At 35.4% G+C, this 22,052-nt stretch overlaps 1 protein-coding gene across 1 annotated transcript in view; it reads right to left on the reverse strand.

Annotated features, from left to right (window-relative positions):
• The window catches only part of KNL1 (kinetochore scaffold 1), a 118,908-nt gene that overhangs the window by 12,766 nt on the left and 84,090 nt on the right, over positions 1-22,052 (reverse strand). Inside the window, exons 12-17 of the mRNA XM_044660027.1 lie at positions 16,838-16,905; positions 15,505-15,603; positions 6,038-6,153; positions 4,263-4,353; positions 3,611-3,727; positions 2,927-3,014 (exon numbers count right to left, since the gene is read on the reverse strand). Of these exons, the coding sequence (XP_044515962.1) occupies positions 2,927-3,014; positions 3,611-3,727; positions 4,263-4,353; positions 6,038-6,153; positions 15,505-15,603; positions 16,838-16,905 (579 nt within the window). The remainder of the gene's footprint in view (positions 1-2,926; positions 3,015-3,610; positions 3,728-4,262; positions 4,354-6,037; positions 6,154-15,504; positions 15,604-16,837; positions 16,906-22,052) is intronic.

The raw sequence follows: 22,052 nt of genomic DNA on the forward strand, positions 1-22,052 counted from the left end.
TTGGACATACTTAAACGTTTATTATTTGAGTAAACTAAAATTGGGAATTGATTGATGTAAATGTAATGGGTAGCCAGTCTGACTGGTAGAAAGGATTTTTGCTTTAAAGAAACAGATAAGAAGTAATCTTCTAATATTTGCTGACTGTTTAATGAAAAATGAAGGTTAGATGAAATACAAAGTGTATAAGAATTCAATACCAGCTGTTTGGAAGAAGATGTGATGAGAGTTTTGATTTTGTCTAATCTAAATTTTTGTGCTTATAAATGAAAATGTGGAAATGTTATGTTAGTACATTTGCTACTGAAGTAAGCACCAAGTGAAAATGTAATGAACACCGGGGAAAAAAAGTTTTAAATTTGTAAATTTGGCATGGAACATGTACTAAGAATTTGGAATATTGTTAAAGAATTTCTGAATTTGTGACTAATTGTGATTTATGGATTGTTACCCGAATATGTACTTTGGGCAAGAATGATTCTACTAAAATGTAAGCATATGTTTAGATGTGAATATAGGTTTAAGTACGATCTGTTAGAATTTGATTCTGTTTATTCCCAAATGATTTATGATTTGTACTGTGAGTTAAGTTAATGTTTTAATTGAATTGGATAAGTGAAATGTGCAAAAGATATCATGTATGTTATGTATCTGAATGACCAATGAGCCACTAATATCAGGTAACAATACCTGGTGAAAGTTAAGTTTATATGAATAGTGATGGCAACAGCAAGTTGCAGTGAGATAGAGGACTGCAGAATTAGCATATGAAATTAAGATATTAGAAGATTGTAATCAGAGTTTGGGGGCCTCTTCATGAGGCATGTTACTTGTATTACATATGTATGTCTCTGAATTGTCTGCAGTAAAATGGAAAACTTGATTCTGTTTTAAGCAGAGGTTTGAGAAGAAAATTTTGCTTGTAAACTTGTAAGTTTAGGAAAAGCCAATAGAATGAGTAAATAAGTAAGCAGAAAGAGGTTTGTTTTATGGCTAAGGTTATGAATTTTACGATAAGGAACTGGAAGACTGAAAAGACTAAGTTTTCTCTGAATTGTAATGATAGGATTTGCCATTTAAGAAAAAAAAGGCTTCTGGGATCTCGATTGATATTATTTTTGTTGTTATTATTATATTATTATAATTATGATTATAATAATTATTATTATTATTGTAAGCTTGAAATCCAGCTATGGCTGTCTGGTGATTGATCTATCACTAAAGAAAGGATAAGTGAAAACCCTTGGGAGAAGTTGAGAGAGGCGATTTTAGTCTGAAGCTGAGATAGAACCCTCCTAACTTGGTAAGGCAAATGGGATTTTGATGGTTCCTGAGTGAAACGTTTATAGCATGAGCCAGTGACACCCATGGCCTGTGCACTCACTCTGTGTCCTTAAAGGAACCAGTGAGGAGAGTCAAAAATCTTTTCCCTTTATGATAAATTCCTATGATCAGCACAAAAAGCAAATTGTAAAATTTGTAAAAAGTTTCCATTTCCCAAACAACCAAATAGGTCAATAATTGAAGATTAGGATTTATCAAAGTGCTAGCTTTAGCTAAGTAGGGTTTTAATTAATCAAGGTCTTGTAGGAAATTGACTGATTGGAATTTCAATCTTAAATTTAGGATTGAGGCCGAGGAGTTGCTGTATCACAGAACCTGAGGTAGAAGGATTTTATGTGTTCATGAATATGATTGAAATTTGCCTTGTGAATATTTCTTTTTTAGCAGGAGCATCTCCAAAAGTTTCTATAAACAACTTGGAGAAGGGAGAGCAAGTTTCTGTAAGCAATGGAGAAGATTCATCCTGGATATGAATAGTGATGGCAACAGCAAGTTGCAGTGAGATAGAGGACTTCTGAAGGTGGGGTGTATCTAGTTATGGTTAATCATATTATTGGTTGTTATTGTTATATAGAGGGAAAATGGAGGCAATTGAGAATAATGCAACTTTATAATTAAAATTGGGGGGTATTGTATGGAATGAAAATTGAAATTAGTGTATTATTATCAATGTATTTCTGGCTAGCAGTAGAAACTCCAAGTAGAGTTTAAATCATTAGCTTAATTAGATATAGCTTTGCTTTCCCTTTACCCTTCTCCCACCCAATCTTTCACATAAACCTTTTATTGGTACTCTTTTGCATAGGAGGAGAGTATTATATAAGTTTCCCATAAACTGGGGAATTTATTTGTATCTTTGGGTCTCTGACTTAAGAGCAAGGTCTCTATCTACTGCATGATAAGCAGTAAAGTCACATCTGTCTGCCTCTTATCCTGGCCTCTCTGATTATTTGACTGATTAAAGGGGGTACATCTTGCTATATCAAGAACCATAAAAATTCCCACTCCAGACAGTAACTACTCAGAAAATAGCTATGAATGCTCTGAGACTGTGGCCATTATGTGCTTATTGTTTTTCTTTCTTTTTTTTAAGCCTTTACCTTTCTGTCTTAGAATCAATGCTGTGTATTGATTCCAAGGCAGAAGAGCAGCAAGAGCCAGGCAATGGGAGGTAAGTGACTTGCCCAGGGTCACAAAGCTAGGAAGTGTCTGAGGCCAGATTTGAACCTAGGACCTCCTGTCTCTAGGCCTGGCTCTCAATCCACTGAGCCTCCTAGCTGCCCCTGTGCTTATTATTTTTCAGTAGATTGTGGGGTGCTTGTTATTTAGTAATTAACTCAGTGCTTAAAAAGATTTAATCATCAGGCTGACTAAAGTTCAATTTCTTAAAAAATAATTTACAGTTTTCTAAAGTAACCTAGTGCCCTGAACTGTTCTTGTTGGTTAGAGTATGAATCATGAGGACATAGGAGCTTTAATTTGTTCCAACCCATTATTTATAATGTGAAAAGAAAATTTCTGAGGGAAAGAGATATGGGCTCCCTGAACTCCCAACTTTGGAAATGTGCTCAAGAAATTTTACCCAGGTCTAGAGCAGCAAGACAGGTATCTGCCTCCTTTAGTACAGAATCCATCTTGTCCATCCTTGACTCAAGATTCTCCCGTTCAGCCTAAGCACAAAAAACATATAAATGGATTAGCACAAGTTACAGTAAAAAACTTTATTACAATTTAGGTGATCACTCATAACTATGTTTAAACGATGGCTAGGAGGCACATCTTAGAATGAAAAAAAGAATGCTTCCTGTTCAGAACTTGGAAAGAATAACAGATGGAAAGATAATCTATGAGAATGTAAGCTACTTGTAAGTAGGGGATTATTTTATTCTATATTGTATCCTTGGCACCTACCACAATGTCTAGTACATTACAGCTACAGGAAAAGTGCTTGTCGACTGACTGATCTGTGACCAATGGCATCCAGATGCACATTTACCAGGGTCTTATCTTCAAAGCATCATTTCCAAAGAATGGCTCCTGACATTGGAATATCTGGATCTTGCTTCTGAGCACACATTAGGGATGGAGATATCTTCCAAAATGTGACAGATTTGTAAATCTATTCTGGTTTATTCAGAGGCCAGATATCCTATATGTAAGGGATCACTCTACCAGTATAAACATCTCCATATTTCTCCAAACATTTTTGCCATTTATGATTACTACCATGAAAAGTAATTGATCACTTTTTCTGTGCCAAAATTACCTTTGCTGATTGTACTAGTTTACTATATAGAGCCACTTTCCCTTGGTGAGCAAAAACTTTAGTCTTCTTGGCAAAGCGTGATTTCATTTTGTTCAGATGTACTCCAAATGTCTTCAGCTATAGGAAGGAATAAGGCATTGCATCAAAACAAAAGAGTCATTTAGGTAGGGTAGATTTCCTCAGCTGCTGTAGGTAGTAACACAACAAAAAACTTCCTTTAGTTATCCAAGCTTGATTCCTATGACCTCTTTTCTTTTATTTTGTATTGAATGTCTTTTCCATTTGTTTGTTTGAGTACAAAACTTGGGACTTTTGAGTTTTACTCTCAGATTGAGATCCACATCAAACTACTGAACATAAGAACTAAATAATAAAGATACTCTAACAAAATAGTCAAGTTTTAAATGGTTTGCTTATTATTTAGTCATCCAAAGTCTAGCTGTGCCCTAAACTTTTCCTTGGCCAAATCTTTTGAGATATAAAAGGGGGAAAACTTTATTACAAGTAAACTTTGCATCACATTTGCAAAATTTTTAAATTTTAAAAAGAGTAGATTCAGAGAAAAATTTATCACAGTTATGTATTTGTGAGTTATTTATTTCTTAACACTGGGAATCAATTCATACATTTTCACCATCCAGAATAAAAGTACCTCTTCATCAGAGCAGCCCTTCATTACTTCCCATAGGCTTCTATTTACATCCACCAGTAGTTTATCCTGGTTCAATGCACGAAGCTTTAATCTAAAGCAATGAGAGACTTTATGTGAATAAGGTGACAGAAGAGCACAAAATGAGCCATTATATTTATTTTTTAATAACAAGGATATCCAAATATGTTGGGAAGCAAAATAAATAACTTTTTCCTTTGTCTTTTAACCAACACTATCAACCAATTCTGAGTTCTGTTTGACAAAATGAGTGTGAAAACCATCCTTGGACAATGGCCTTCCTTGGTTAAACACTCCTCAAAATTCGCAAATAGCAGTAGAATGTGATAAATGTAAAATGTCCTTTTCAAAAATAACTGATTTTGCATCCCAACCTGGAAATGTGCCTCTGTGATCTTTGGAATCTAGCCATTTCATTAGTACTCTTTCCCAAAGCTATTGTGAATATTATAATCAGAATGCATACCCAAGGCCCTTTCCTCTATGCCTCAATGTCAACTGAAAAAAACAGCAGAGTAAGATTAATTGTCATCACAAGGATCTAGTGCTTTGGCAATAAATAAAAATGAATTTTTGTAAGAGGCAGTGGCGAATATAGTACATGTCTATGCCACGGACAAAATTCAGAAATGATACCCTATTAAGATCTACCTACTCATTTTAGACAAATCCTAATGCAGCCACAAGCAAAATAACAAGTTTAAGCAGGTTATGTAAATATACTCAGACAAATCAATAAGTACTCACTCAGATTCAGGCAAATGTGGAAAAAATTATTAGAGAATACTTTGTGTTTTAGTTGTGCCTAATTACTAGATTTTCTTATAGCATTTGTGCATATAAAGTATCAGGCAAAAGACTGAGACGTACTTCAGTGTTCTAAAAGGAACACTATCTCTGCATGTAAAATTAGGGCCAAACAGTAGAAATACGAATCTGACTTCTGGTCCCACATATGGATTAAAAATATCTCATATTTTAATTATATATATCTACATAAAAATCACATTCCCTTACTAGAATTCCAGTCACATTGGGCCAGGGGCTGTGTTGCTTTTGTCTAGGTGTCCCTCAAGACTTATGTAAAGTAGATTCTTTTTTTTTTTTTAAACCCTTAACTTCTGTGTATTGCCTCCTAGATGGAAGAGTGGTAAAGGGTGGGCAATGGGGGTCAAGTAACTTGCCCAGAGTCACACAGCTGGGAAGTGTCTGAGGCCGGATTTGAACCTAGGACCTCTCATCTCTAGGACTGACTCTCAATCCAGCTGCCCCTAAAGTAGATTCTTAATAAACATTTGAGGAAGTGAATTTAATTTCTATAGTGGCTATCACAGGACTCAGCACATGGGCAAGCCCTTTGTAAAAGGGCTTTCTTCTGAGATGATCTCCAGTTTATCCTGAAAATATCTTGTTTGTACATAATTATTTGCATGCAGTCTCAAGCATTAGACTATGAACTCTTTGAGGGTGGAGTCTACTGCCTTCTTTGTTTCTCCAGCTACCGAAGAGATGTTTAAATAAATGTTTGGTTGTTGGTTGGCTGGAATGTCTTTTATGTTCTCCCAAATTTAACTTTAACATGAAACACAAGTTAATGATATGCTCCATGTTATAAACTATGTTTTCTTATACAAATATAAAAATGGAGGACCTATTCAAAGATCATTTTTGTACCATGCCACTAATTAGAAAAGGTAATTACAAAGGTCACAACTTTTCTTCTATTACACCCAAGAACGTAAATAATGTGTTCTTACTCTTCAATCTTTTCATGGAGAGCCTGGCAATCTTCTTTATAAATCTGTATTTGGGGCCGGTAAACATATTGGTTTAACATTAAGTCTTTTGGTGTGGATGATACATTTGTAGCAAACTAAATGAAAACAAAACAAAACAAAACAAAACAAAAAGGTAAATTCCATAGCATTTCAGAAATGCAAAATTGTGGACAAATTCATGTTCAGGAACCAAGTTCCCAAATTCTTATTTTTGAGTAATCATATTATATGGAGAAAAAAAAATCCTAATCTACTTCATTAACAAGGTAACAAAACTATTCAAAATGTAAAAATTCCAAGATAACAGAGAGGAAGCATTAGGAAAAGTCTAGCTCTTCCCACACACTTTCTTAACAAAGATCTAGAAAATGCAACAGATTGAATTGGGAAAGCCAAGGGAGAAGTCACAGTAACTTTTCCAGCCTAGAGCTGCAGAGGGAGATGGAAGAGAAGTCTGTGCATGCTGGGGATGGGGTCTGACTAGGAAGGAGCACACATGGCTGTGGTGTTGGCATAATGGAACATTCTTGAACCTATGGACTTAGAGATGGCTAAGACAGGGCACCAGAAAGAGATCATAGGGAATCACTGACCAAGCACTGGGTACAAGTACAGGTGCCATCTGGCAGCTGTCACCTACACCTAATGCTAGCTCACAGATTCAAGGTGGAAAGAAGTGGTTGTGAATATATTAGCTTTAGATGTGTATTGAGAACAGGGTGGCTCTGATCCCAGGAGCAAAGCACAGTACCACAGACCAAAAAGGAACTGGCAGTTCAGACACTCTGAAACTGGAGTACCTATCAGCAGTTCAATAACTGCTGAGTCCATGGACAAACTGCTGAAAATCCCAACCAAAAGCAAGCTGAGACCCAAACCTGGCCAGAAACTTGCAGAATTTAGAAGAAGAGGACAGCAAGCAGACCTCTCTGCTGATTATACCCCTTTGGAATTGCTGAAAGTTTGCAGACTCCCAGCTGGAGTCTGTGAAAAGCACATATGAGGACAGAAGTTCAGGCCAGATTCATGGATGTGAATATGTATAGAGTACATTCTCTGTCATCAGGTATGGAAAGCCCTGTCTTAACATAAATTCCAAAGTCAAGAAGTAGTTTGGAAGAATAAGCAAATGAGGAAAAAAAAAAAAGGAATTCGACTATAAAGAGCTTTATGGTGACAGTAAAGTGAAAGGTACAAATACAAACAAAGCCTAAAATATAAATGCAGCTTGGACACAAGTTCAAAAAGAATTCCTAAAATAGTTAAAGAAGGAGCTAAAAAATGGTTTTGAAAACCAAATGAGGGCAGTAGAGGAAAGAATGGGAAAAGAGGTAAAAGCTAGGGAAGAGGAGCAGCTAGGTGGCTCAGTGGATTGAGAGCCAGGCCTAGAGATGAGAGGTCTTGGGTTTAAAACTGGACTTGCAAGTCACTTAACTCCCATTGCCTAGCCCTTACTGTTCTTCTGTCTTGGAACCAATACATAGTACTCATTCCAAGGCAGGAGGTAAAAGTTTTGTTTTTGTTTTTTAACTTAGGGAAGAAAGATATGGAAAGAATTTAAGTAGCTTGGAGAAAGAGGTACAAAATCTTGAGAACTGGCCAAATGGAAGCTAATGTCTCCATGAAATAATAATAAATAATAATAGAAAGTCAAAATACTGGGGAAAAAAGTGGAATACCTCATATAAACAATGGACTTGGAAAACAAAGAATATAATAATTAATGGACTATCTAAAGTCATAGGGGGAAAAAGGACCTAAACATTATATTTCAATAATATATACCTTCTTATATGGGGAAACGGTACATGCAGCCCCTCAAAACTTTTTTAACACCAGGAGTCATAGAGGAAGTCTAATTCAACAGAGGGTCTCAGGTGTGATTCACTTGCGTTTGAGTAATATCAAAATAAGACTGACAGATAAGGAAGATGAATGTATTGAGAGAAGGGAAAGGAAGAATCGGAAAAATTATCTCACATGAAAATGGTGGACAAAAAGGAGTTTACATAATAAGAAGGGGGATGCAGGGGGCATTGGTTGACACTTGAACCTAGCTCTCATCTAAACTGGTTAAAGGAGGGGAAAATACATACAGTTGAGAACACAAATGCCCATGAGGCAAATAGAAAGGAAAAGGATTAAGGTGAAAGGGAGGAATAAGAGAGGAAGAGAAATTAAAGGAGGCATTAGTTAAAAGCAAAACACCTTTAAAGGGGCAGCTGGGTAGCTCAGTGGAGTGAGAGTCAGGCCTAGAAACAGGAGGTCCTAGGTTCAAACCCGGCCTTAGCCACTTCCCAGCTGTGTGACCCTGGGCAAGTCACTTGACCCCCATTGCCCACCCTTACCAATCTTCCACCTATGAGACAATACACTGAAGTACAAGGGTTTAAAAAAAAACACCTTTAAAGAGAGGGAAGCAAGATAAATATAAGAGAACAGAATGAAGGGAACTACAATTACCAATTATAACTGAATGGGATGGACATAAATAAGAGGATAGCAGAACGGGTTTAGAAAACAGAATTCATCAATATGTTTTTTAAAAGAAAACACACTTGAAACAGAAAGATAAAGAGTTAAAATAATGGACTGAGGCAGAATTTATAACACTTCAGTTTAAATAAAAAAGGCAAAGGGGCAGCTGGGTAGCTCAGTGGAGTGGGAGCCAGGCCTAGAGACGGGAGGTCCTGGGTTCAGGGCCGGCCTCAGCCACTTCCCGGCTGTGTGGCCCTGGGCGGGTCACTTGACCCCCGTTGCCCACCCTTGCCAATCTTCCACCTATGAGACAATGCACCCAGGTACAAGGGTTTAAAAAAAAACAAAACAAACAAACAAACAAACAAAAAAAAAAGGCAAAGATAGCAGCAACAATCTCAAAGCAAAAGAAAAAAATAGACCTAATTTTAAAAAAATTAGCAAAGAAACTACATTTTATTAAAAGGAACATAAACAATGAATTACTATCAATACTAAATATATATATATATGCCAAATAGCATAATATTTAAACCCTTAAAGGAAAAGTTAAATGAATTATAGGAAAAAATAGACAGAAAAACCATAATAGTTGAAAAACCTCAATTTATCCCTCTCAGCCCTAGATAAATTGAGCCAAAAAAATAAGAATGAAGGTAATGATCGGAATAGGATTTTAGAAAATTTAGATATGTATATACATATATCCTTTAGAGAATATTCAATGGAAATAAATAGGAGCATATCTATTTTTCCACTGTGCATGGCCCCCTTCACCAAAACTGATCATTTAAAAAATCTCACAAACAAATGAACAAAAATAGAAATATTAGATGCATCTTTTATTGACCATAATACCATAAAAGGTCTCTGAAACAAAGGTATTTGTAGTATGTAGCCAACATAGCAATTAGGGAAAAAGATTCCCTATTCGACAAAAACTGCTAGGAAAACTAGAAGTCAGTTTGGTAAAAATAATTTTAGATCAATATCTCACACCATAAACCTAGAAACTCCAAATAGATGCATAATCTAGATAATAAAATGTTACATCATAAATAGATTAGAGGCTCAAGGAAAAAAAATATCTTTTTCAACCTTGGATGGGGAAGAGTTCATGACCAAACAAGGGATAAAGATTATCACAGAAGACAAAATAGATATTTTTCATTACATAAAATTTAGAAGTTTTGTGTAAAAAATGACCAATATGCAGTTAAAATTAGAAAGGAAACAATTATCTGGAGGGAAAAAAAATCTTTGCATCAGGTTTCTCTGATGAAGGTTTCATATTCAAGATATATAAGCAGGGGCAGCTGGGTAGCTCAGTGGAGTGAGAGTCAGGCCTAGAGACAGGAGGTCCTAGGTTCAAACCCGGCCTCAGCCACTTCCCAGCTGTGTGACCCTGGGCAAGTCACTTGCCCCCCATTGCCCACCCTTACAAATCTTCCACCTATGAGACAATACACTGAAGTACAAGGGTTTAAAAAAAAAAAAGATACATAAGCAATGCATCTAAATATATAAGAACAAGAGCCATTCCTCAGAATAAGTGGTCAAAGAAAATAAAATCTCAAAAGGAATAATTCTAGGCTATCAACAACCATATGAAAAAATGCTCCAGAGATTTTCAATATGATCTGGGAGAACCTCAATGAACTGACGCAGAGAGAAATGAGCAGAACCAGAAGATCATTGTATACAGAAAGTAAAACATTGTAGAAAAATCCAATGTAATGGATATTGCTACTAGTAGCAATGCAACAAGCCAGGACACTCCTGAAGGACTTTTGTAAAAGAATGCTATTCACAGTGAGAGAAAGAACTATGGGAGTAGAAATGCAAAAGCAAAACACATGACTTTTGACATTATGACATATGACATAACATATGACAAAACATCACATGTATATGTGGGTATGTGATTTGGGGTTTAGGCTTTTTAAAAATCGCTCTATAGTAAAAATGAATAATATGGAAATAGGAATCAAGTGACAACATTTGTACAACCCAGTGGAATTTCTTGTCAGCTCTGAGAGGGGGTAGGGGAGGGAAAAAAAATGAATCATGGAAACATGGAAAAATATTTTTTTAATAAATTAATTTGGGGGCAGCTGGGTGGCTCAGCGAATTGAGAGCCAGACCTAGAGATTGGAGGTACTAGGTTCAAATCTGGCCTCAGACATTTCCTAGCTGTGTGACCCTGGGCAAGTCACTTAACCTCCATTTCCTAGCCCTTACCACTCTTCCGCCTTGGAGCCAATACACAATATTGACTCCAAGACAGAAGGTAAGAGCCCAAAAAACAAAAAAAACAAGCAAACAACCAAATTAATTAATTAATTAGTTTGTCGGAAAAAGAAAAAGAAAAAAAAATGTTCCAAATCAGTAGTAATTCCTTTTAGACACAGTTCAGGCATTTTTTTCTTCACGAAGTCTTCCTTAATCCCCTCAACTTCCTAGTGCTCTCCTAATTACCTTGTATTTAATTATATTTATTTTTTATTTCTTCACATTATATATATGCTCTATCTACATACATATACATATGCATATGTATATACATATATATGTACATATGTATATACTTGTCTCTCCATTTAGAATGCAAACTTATTGTGAATAGAGATTGCTTCATTTTTTGTAATTTTGTCCCCAAGGCCTAGCCTTGGAGTGAATACCTTGCAGGTGGTAGGTTCCTAAAAAGTACATATTGATTAATGAATACTATTATAAAAGATGACCAAACGTCCTAACAAACTCCGCCAAGGACGGTCCCAAGCCCGGCTGAAAAAGGAGGAGGGTTGGGCACGAGGCTAGCAACCTCACCCCGTAAAAATCTCACTTGCTACAGAAACTGCAACCTCATTAAACCAACAAAACCAGAGATCGCCTAGTCTGGAAGATTGCTCTCCAACAGAGTCCACGACGCGTGCTGGCAAAAGCCAACAAACTCCAGGTCTTTGTTAACAGATGCCTACGTCAAATCTTGAACATCAGATGGCCTGAAAAGATCTCCAATACCAGACTCTGGGAAAGAACAATTCAGTATCCCATCAGTCAGGACGCTATGAAAAAAAATATGGAACCCACCAGGGAGGAGGAAAGTCGGAAGGCCAAAACAGACCTGGCAAAGACATGCCCAGTTGGGGGAAGTTGCCCAGAACAGAGTCCGTTGGCGTGAGATGGTTGCGGCCCTATGCTCCTCTGGGAGTCAATAGGAATAATAATAAATAATAAAATGTCCTAACAAATAGCATTTTTTGTTGACTGGGTATATAGTGAGACTAATTGTGCCAACTCCTTTATTTGTCTCTTCCAGGAAGAACGTGAACCAGCCTGAAGGTTGCAACTTCCTTTTGTTTCCTGTTTTCATGTAAAGTAAGCTATCAAGAGTGAAATAATTACTGTTTCTTTAGTAGAGGGCCCACATGTTGGACATTAGATAAGAATCTCCTATTTAGTGTGCCAAGAGTAGAGTTTATTTATTGACAAGTCTAAAAATGGTGTGATTCTTGGCAATATATATTTTGACTTCTTTTCTGCCATTTTTGATGAAGAAGTATAAGGGATAGCATAGGGCTAAGGGCCACTTTTTATCTTTGTTTATTGAGTTGCCAAGGCAAAAGAATTTATCACAGAGTCCTCAGCTGAGTGGTGATAGGGCTAACCATAAAGCTGGGCTGGTCCTGGAAAAACTGAGTTTCTCTTTTGCTAGTATGGTGATCTAAGGCTTTATAGCATGGTAGAACCTGACAGAGCTTGTTTTTCACTCTTTAAGAACAGAAGGAGGGGCAGTTAAGTGGCTCAGTGGTCCTCCTAGAGTCAGAAGGTCCTTGGTTCAAACCTGGCCTCTGACACTTCCTAGCTATGTGACCCTAAGTGAGTCACTTAACCCCAATTGCCTAGCCCTTATCATTATTCTGCCTTAGAATACTGATTCTAAGAGAGAAGGTAAGGAATTTTAAAAAATAGAACAGAGGGTCATCTACAAACCAAAATGAGGTAATTTTTGTAGAATTTCATTATTTGTGATTATAATTATAATGTCCTTCGTTTATCTTGATTAATATATCTACATTTAATATTTTGTCTTAGTCAAGATAGTAATCGCATGACCAATCATCATTCCAGATAACTGTTGATAAAGTTGGATACTCAGAGAGGGTAATGGACTCAAAGTACATAATATATTTTTGGACATAGCAAATATGGGATTTGTTTTGCTTGACTATGCATTATGTTCTAAAGCCTTACTTTTCTTTTTCTTTTTTCCATTGAAGGAGGAGGTAGGAGGCTTCCATTAAAAAAAAGGGGGGAGGGGGGAGGTCATTGAAGCAATTTTTTAAATGCCCAGATGAGAAAAGAAAAACAATAGGCAAGATAATTTTGAAAAGTTATATGTTAAATTATATACATAAAAAGAAAAGCAAGCCATATATAAAGAGATTCGGTCTCATATACAATCCCATTTTCATGTTCTATTTTGTAATAGAAATGCTTACTCTGATGTTTGTTAGATTCATAATTTTTTTTAACCATCAGTCATGTTATAGCTGCTGCTTTTGTAGATTCAGCTACACATGTCAGATTTTATTCCACCCTTTAACTGTGAATCTGTACAAATCCAGATATGTTGTACTTGTTTCTTGCAAGCAATGGATTATTGGGTTTTGACTTCTAATTTATTCTGTTGTAGTTTATATCCTTTTAATAACAAATTTGGCACATTAATATTCAAAGTTATAATTTTTTAATTTGGTTTTCCCTCAATTAGATCTTCTTATATTACTTTTTATCCATTTTGTATTAGCCCAAGGTAGCATACTGTTTTATTTTTAACAGCCCAAACTAACATATAACCACTCCAGCCCACACCCCAAACCTAGATAGAACTCTTATTTTGTAACAATTTGACATTAAAACAGTTCTTTCCCTTCTCCCTCCTCCTCTCCCAAAGCCAGATTCTAAGGTTCTATTCTTTATCAACTAACTTGTGTAATAATGATATAATATAATTCAACTTAATTCAACAAGCATATAATAATCTAAAGGCCTCATTTCATAAAATAGTTTCCTTTTATTCCACCAAAGCATTTATCTGAATTACTAAGAGATACAAAAATTGATTTGTGTCTAATCTCTGCATATTCTTTAATGTACTTAATAAAACAAGGAAAAATGCTAAAATCAGATAAGCATTCTGAATAACACACAAACTTGATAATCAACTTTTTAATAATAAAAAGATGCCTATATTTTTATTGTTAAGTCTAGGTCTCCTAATGTCCTCCAGGCTAGACATGCAGAGACCATGACAGTCTTGATCTCCCACTTCTGCTCAGTAGAAGATCTTTGACCTGCTCCATTTTCAAACTGGTCTGATCTGTCTTATTTTAGGCAACTTGGTGACACCCTACCTACCAGGGGCTCACCATACTGATGCTGAACTTAAGAGTCATAAAATTGGTATAGCAACCAGCAGCTCATAACACAAGAATTCACATCAAGCAGCCTCAGCTTCCCTGGTGATGGAGATTACAAGCATGGACCTCCATGCCTGATTACATATCTTAAAAAAAATCTTTTTTAATACAAATGTATGTGTGTAAATTTCTTAAAGTCAGAATTATGAATAAAAACACATTATTATTAAAAACTCTGAGTGAAAAGTGAGTTTCCATACTAGCTTCATTTTCCATTTTCTTGCTTCTCAAAGTCCAAATTTTAACTATTTACTTAAGGAGATGTAACCACTACTGGACACATCCAAAAAAGTCAAAGGCAGAAGAGACAAAGCCACTATGTACAAAAAAAATTACAGAAGTACTCTTTATATATCAGAGTATTGAAAACAAAGCAGGTGCCCACTCATTGGGTAACATCTGAATAAATCATGATATATGAATGTAACAAAATACTACATTGAAAGAAAGGAGAAATATGATGAAATCAGAGAAACCTAGGAAGATTTGTATGAACTGATAGAGTATGAAATGAGCTGAACCCAGAGAAAAACTTAGACAAGGACCACAATAATCTATGGAAAAACAATTCTGAAAGGCTATAGGAACTTGTTAGTGTGGTAGGTTAGAATGCTATACAAATAGGGCCCACTTACTGACAGAAAGATGAAAGACCTGAAGTGCAGAATGAGATATATGAACAAAGAAAAAATTTATTACTATCTTGAAAAACTCTGTACATTCACAGAAATTCATATTCATTCAATTAATATTGATTTCTTCTTTGTATATATAAATATTTTTATTTGCTGATGGTTGGTAAATAAGTTCATAATAAAAAGGGTTTTTTTCTTTCTTTTTTTTAAACCCTTACCTTTCTGTCTTAGAATCAATATTGTGTATTGGTTCTAAGGCAGAAGAGTAGTAAGGGATAGGCAATGGGGATTTAGTAACTTGCCCAGGGTCACACGGCTAGGAAGTGTGGGAGGCCAGATTTAAACCCAGGACTTCCTATCTCTAGGCCTGGTTCTCAATCTACTGAGCCACTCTGCTGCCCCACAAAAGTTTTCTTTCTTTCTTTCTTTCTTTCTTTTTTTTTTTTTAGAAGAAAAAAAATGTACCTTTATAACCCAGATCAAACTGCTTACCACTTCTGGGGGCAGGGAAGGCAGAGAAGGGAGGGAGAGACAATCTGAATCTTATAATTTCTGAAAACATGTTGAAAATAGTTATTGTACATAATTTAGAAAATAAATTATCTTTGAATAAATAAAATAATTTACTTTGATTATCTCAATTTACAGATAAAGAAATTGAAGCCCAAGAAAGACCAAATGATTTGTTCAAGGTCACACAAATAGCAAAAAAATCAGTCAAGTTGTGAATCCTGGTATTCTTACCTTTAAAATGAGTGGACTTTCAGCTCCCTACTAGACTACCCTTGAAGAAAAATTCTCAATGTCTATGCTTGGCACTACTAAATAAAATAAAACTTAAACTTACATTGGCTGGAAGAGTGCTGTGTCGGGGTTTTTGAATTAGAATGTGGACCTGCAGAAGTGTAAAGAACTCTCTTACTGTGATCCTACCATCATGGAGTTTCTGAGGAAGAAAAAGAAATAGTATATTACCATTTGAAATGTTTTCTTCAAATTACTATCTCCTCAGATTTATTTAACAGTTTTTCTTCCAAAGAGATAAAAACACTTTAGCCATGTTTATTAAGCTAGATTATATGTAAGCTATCCAGAAAATATAATCACTCTCATTTTCCCAGGGCATACAGTAAACGAACAAATATTATTAAAAGAAATTTCAGAGCAGAAAAGGGATCTGAAGGTTGTACAACCTTCTCAAGGCCACACAGATGATTAGTAGTAAAATGAAGACTAGAACCCAGGTCCTAGGATATTTGGTTTATTACTCTTTCTGTTATAATATGCAAATACCCCTAGACAGAAAAAAAAACAAAACAAAACCTGTAAAGTAACTTTGAATTGTGCTAAAAAATCAACTAAAATATCTACATCCTTTGGCCCAAAGACTGCACTCTAAACATAACCAAGTAGGACAAGAAAAAAAAGGTTGACTACACACCAAAATATTCATAGGAACATTTCTTTGCAGAGGTGAAAGGCTAGAAACAAATGATGTCCATCAATTGGGGCATGGCTAAACAAATTTCTCTGTGTGAATGTAATATTTTTACTGCACCAGAAGAAATTAAGATAAAGAATACAGAGAAGCATGGGAAAATTTAAATGAACTAGTCCAAAATAAAATGAGAACTAGCAAAAAATGTATACAACTATGATATAGAAATAATAACAATAAAACCACAAAATGAACACTGTAATCTTAGTAACTAAGAAATTTGGCCCCAAAAAAGTATAAAGAAAATATACTTCCTTCTGTAGTTTGTAGAGAATTGGGGAATTGAGTGTGAACATTTAGAATATCGTCAGAATCAGGTGGTGGGCTATTTGATTCTACTGAGATATTTCTTTTCCTTTGGCTATTTGATTCTACTGAGATGTTTCTTTTCCTTTTATTCTTTGCTACAATGATGGCTTAGTGGTTAAGGGAAGGTTATATTTGGAAATGAAGTTGTAAACATATAAAAAATTTTTAATGTATTTACAAAAGAAAAAAGATTTTCAAAAGTGCTATTATTGAACAAGAAAAGAGCTGAGAAAATAGTGTGAATATTCTGATAGCTTTTGCCATACTCAGTGCATGCATAGCTATGCCATCTAATGGACATTAAAGGGAAAATATAGAAAGTCACTGGATTAGCTAGAAAATATTCAGGTTTTTCAAATGCTATTTAACACACCTCCTTTAGGTTCTCTTCACAATTGTGGTCCATGAGAAATTGTGATTCCATCTGACTGCTCTGCTGTACTAGAATAAAAAGAGAAGTTAAGTGATAAATAAATCAGAAAGAACTTCACTGGCAAACTCTAGTTTAGCTCTCATTCATATTTGTGACCCTGAAATCACCCAGAGACCTTTTTGCAAGGGGCATATTATAGAAAGGTTGTTTATTTCCAGTTAAGGTTTAGATCTACTGTTTAGATTTGAGTCCATTTTTTATAAGCCTTTGTCACTCACTTTATATTTCTGTAGAGCTTCTCTACTTGGAGTTTTCTAAAATGACTTAGAGCTGAAAAAAATAAACTTTAAATTCTATACTCACAAAACATTAATTCAGAGCATCAAATAAGACCTAAACAATTATTCATGTACTTTACACATTGAGAAAGTCTCATTATTTGTCAAACCAAGAGATGAATATTTATAGATGGACCTAAAGTATAGATGGCAAAAGGCAGGAAATCACTTGGATCTCCCAAAGTCTCCTCCAAATAACTTAAAACAACAAATTAGCAGAATTTTAGAGTGGCAAAAACAACAAAAAGTTATGAGAAAGCAGTCTTCCAATCTGACCTTTGGGGTGGTCTGATTGGAGTGAAATGTAGATGCCCTAGTGTCAATAAACAGGAAGCCTTGAGGTTTGTGTTGACCAGAGCTTTTGCCCCAGGGCTCAGCAGCTGATTACAGGGCTCAGGTTCCTTGCCTAGTAGTGGCTACTGGCCAAGAATATAGAATATACATACACACTTGCACTGACCATTAATGGTTCCAGGCTGTGGCTGTTTGCAAGGAAGAGCCAGAACACAACAAGATGAGTGCAGTTGCAGAGGATTGGGTCCCACTCATGGTGTGGCAGGAGGGAATGAGGGGCAGGGGAGCCTTGGTTGCATCTCAGAAGTGATACCTGAGGTCATTCATAAACCAAGGCATAAGCCAAAAGAGCAGTGACTACACTTGGCTCTAGATCATAGCACACTGGAAGAACCAAAAACTCAAAGACCTCCAGATGAAGCTTGAAAAATAACATGAAAATCCTGAAGTCTGAGACATTATTCCCAACACTTAACAACAGATCCTGACATTAAAGTTAAGAGCCAATAAATAAGACTTTTTAAAAAATGAGTAAACAGAAAAAGAAACTGACCGTATATAATTACTATGGTGACTGGGAAGATTAGAGTTCAAACTAAGAAGACAATGAAGTCAAAACAACTACTTGTAAAGATTCAAAGAAAAATGTAAAATGGTCACAAGCCCTTCTCAAATTCTTGGAAGAGCTTAAAAAGGACTTTAAAAATCAAATAAGAGAGGTAGAGAAAAGAATAAATGAGTAACTCAAGAGATCTAAAAACTTACTGACGAAAATAACTTCTTAAAAATTAGAATTAGACAAGAAAAAGCTAATGACTTCATAAGACATTGAGAAAAAAACGAAATCAAAAGAATAAAAAAAAATAGTGAGAACATGAAATATCTTTTTTTTTTTTTTAAACCCTTGTACTTCAGTGTATTGTCTCATAGGTGGAAGATTGGTAAGGGTGGGTAATGGGGGGCAAGTGACTTGCCCAGGGTCACACAGCTGGGAAGTGGCTGAGGCTGGGTTTGAACCTAGGACCTCCTGTCTCTAGGCCTGACTCTCACTCCACTGAGCTACCCAGCTGCCCCAACATGAAATATCTTATTGGAAAAACAAATCAAGAAAAGGTAATATAAGGATTGTTGAACTACTCGGAAGTAATGATTCAAAAGAGTCTAGATATTATTATGCTGAAGTATTATAATCAGAGGGTGAAATGGAAATTGAAAAAAATTTACTGATCACCATCTAAAACAAACCTCAACGCAAAAACTCACAGGAACTATAGTGGAGTTTTAAAGCTTCCAGGTCAAGGAAAAAATATTACAAGCAACTAGAAAGAAACAATTCAAATATTGTGAAGCTATGGTCAGGATGACACATATATAAGCACTTCTACATTAAAAGGCAGAAAGGCATAAAATATGATATTCTGAAGAGCAAAAACACCCCCCCCCAAAACCAAAAAACTAGGTTTACAATCAAGAATAATCTACCCAGCAAAGCTAAATTAATCCTAGAAGGGAGAAAAATGGGATATTCTGACATTCTTGAGAAAAAGACCAGAACCGAAAAAAAAAATTGATTTTCAAATATAAGAATCAAGAGAAACATATGAAGGTAAGCATGAAAGATTAATCATAAGGAATTTAATAAGGTTTAACTGTTTGTTGTCATATAAGGAAATGATATTTTAACTAATAAGAATATTATCATCAGGAGGCAGTTGGACGGCTCAGTGGATTGAGAGCCAGGCCTTGATAAGGGAGGTCCTAGGTTCAAATCTGGCCTTAGACACTACCTAGTGGTGTGACCCTGGGCAAATCACTCAACTTCCACTGCCTATCCCTTACTGCTCTTATGCCTTGGAACTAATACACAATATTGATTCTAAGACAGAAGGTAAGGGTTTAAAAAAAAAAAAAGGGAATGTTATCATCATTAGAGTATGTAGAAAGGATATATCTAGATAGAGGTCATGCTTTTGAGCTGATTATCACCAGATAACCCTAAAAAATAAAGTGGGTAAGGAGAGGTAAAATGGAGCAAATTAACACATACAAAAGAAGTGTGAATGGAAGAATTTTTAGAGTGGAAAGGAGGATGATGGGGAGGAGACAGAACAGCAACCTTTTCCCTTTGGAACTAGATTAAAGAGGTAATAGCATATATATCCAGTTGGTTATAAAAGTCTTCTTAGCTTACAGAGGAATAGGAGGGCATGGGAATAGGAAAAGAGAGGAACTCTTAGAAGGATGTATGGATTAGGGAGGCAATGGTCAGGAGTAAACTAGAGGGGACAGTTAGGAGGCTCAGTGGATTGAGAGTCAGGCCAAGAGATGGGAGGTCCTAGGTTAAAATCTGATCACAGACACTTCCTGGCTGTGTGACCCTGGGCAAGTCATTTAACCCCCACTGCCTAGCCCCTGCCACTCCTCTGCCTTGGAACGAATATACAGTATTAATTCTAAGATGGAAGGTAATGGTTTAAAAAAAAAATAAACTAGACTTTTGAGGAGAGACAGTGTTAAAAGAGAGAAAGATAAAACAGTAGGGAAAACAGAAGGAAGAGAAATATACAACTAGTAATTATAACCTTGAATGTGAATAGAATGAACTCACAAAACAAGAATGGATCAAAAAACAGAATTAGACAATATATTGTTTATAAGAAATATTTAAAAATGAGAGGCAAGGGGGCAGCTGGGTAGCTCAGTGGATTGAGAGCCAGGCCTAGAGACAGGAGGTCCTAGGTTCAAATCTGGCCTCAGGCACTTCCCAGCTGTGTGACCCTGGGCAAGTCACTTGACCCCCATTGCCCACCCTTACCACTCTTCTGCCTTGGAGCCAATACACAGTATTGACTCCAAGACAGAAGGTAAGGGTTTAAAAAAAAAAAAATGAGAGGCACACAGAATAAAAATAAAGGGTTGGAGTAGATTTATTATGTTTCAGCTGATGTAAAAAAAAGCAAGGGTAGCAATCATGATTTCAGACAAAATTAAAGCTAAAATAGATTTATTAAAAGATATAAGCAGGGGGGCAGCTGGGTGGCTCAGTGGATTGAGAGTCAGGCCTAGAGACAGGAGGTCCTAGGCTCAAATCAGGCCTTAGACAGCCCCAGCTATGTGACCCTGGGCAAGTCACTTGACCCCCATTGCCCACCCTTACCACTCTTCCACCTGGGAGCCAATGCACAGAAGTTAAGGGTTTAAAAAAAAAAACACCTTAAAAAAAAAAAAAAAGAGATAAGCAGGGAAACTACATTATGTTAAAAGATACCATAGATAATGAAGTAATAACAATACTAAACCTATGTACATCAAATGATGTATCCAAGTTTATAGAAGGTAAATGAATTGCAGGTGGAAAAAGATAGCAAAACCATAATAGTCAGAGACTTTCAACTTTTCCCTCTCAGAACTAAATAAATCTAACAAACAAAAAAATAAAGCCAAGAAGATGAAAAGAATCTCAGATAAGCTAGGTATCTAGAGAACTGAATGGGAATAGAAAGAAATATGCCTTTCTCAATGGTATATGCACCTTTACAAAAACAATATATCTTAGGCATAAAAACTTTACAGTCAAATACGAAAAAGGAGAAATGTTAAGTGCATCCCTTACAGATCACAATGCAATAAAAATGGTATTTAACAAATGACCATGGAAACATAGATCAAACTGGAAACTAAATAATCTAATCTTGAAGGATGAGTGGGTCAAAGAACTAATTCAGAAACAATAAATAATTTTATTAAAGAGAATGATAATTATGAGATAACATACCAAAACTCACAGGATGAAGCAAAAGTGGTAATGAGAGGAAAATGTGTATCTTTAAATACTTCTATTAATAAAACAGAGAAAGATTAATGACTTCAGAATTCAATTTTAAAAACTAGGAAAAGAATTTAAAATCCCCAACTAAGCTTTAAATTGGAAATCCTGAAAATTAAAGGTGAAATTAATAAAATTGAATGTAAGAAATTCATTGAATTAATAAATAAAACTACAAGTTGGTTTATGAGAAAGTCAATAAAATAGATAAAAGCACTGGTTAATATACTTTATAAAGAGAATAAAACCAAATCTCTAGTATCAAAAATGAAAAGGGATGAGCACAGCACTAATGAAGATAAAATTAAAGCAGTTATTAGGAGTTACTTCACCCAATTACCCACTAATAAATTTAACAATCTAAAGTGAAACAGAAGAATACTTAAAAATTATAAACTGCCAAGGTTTAGCAGGAGCTAGGAAATAATATCTAAATAAACTCATTTTAGAAAAAGAAATGAAAAAAGTAATAAATTAGCTTCCTAAGAAAAAAGCATTAGGACCAGATGGATTTACAAGTGAATTCTACCAAACATTTAAAGATCAACTAATTCCAACATTAAATAAGTTGTTTGGAATAACAGGCAAAGGAATACTACCAAAATCCTTTTATAAAATAAAAGGTGCTGATACTTTAATCAGGAAGAACAAAAACAGAGAAACTTATAAACCAATTTTACTAATGAATATTAATACTAAAAAACCTAAATAAAATAATATATCACAAAGCTTATATATACAATATGAGCAAGTAGGA

The sequence above is a fragment of the Gracilinanus agilis genome, chromosome 2 (assembly GCF_016433145.1).
Source record: "Gracilinanus agilis isolate LMUSP501 chromosome 2, AgileGrace, whole genome shotgun sequence".
Classification (NCBI taxonomy): domain Eukaryota; kingdom Metazoa; phylum Chordata; class Mammalia; order Didelphimorphia; family Didelphidae; genus Gracilinanus; species Gracilinanus agilis.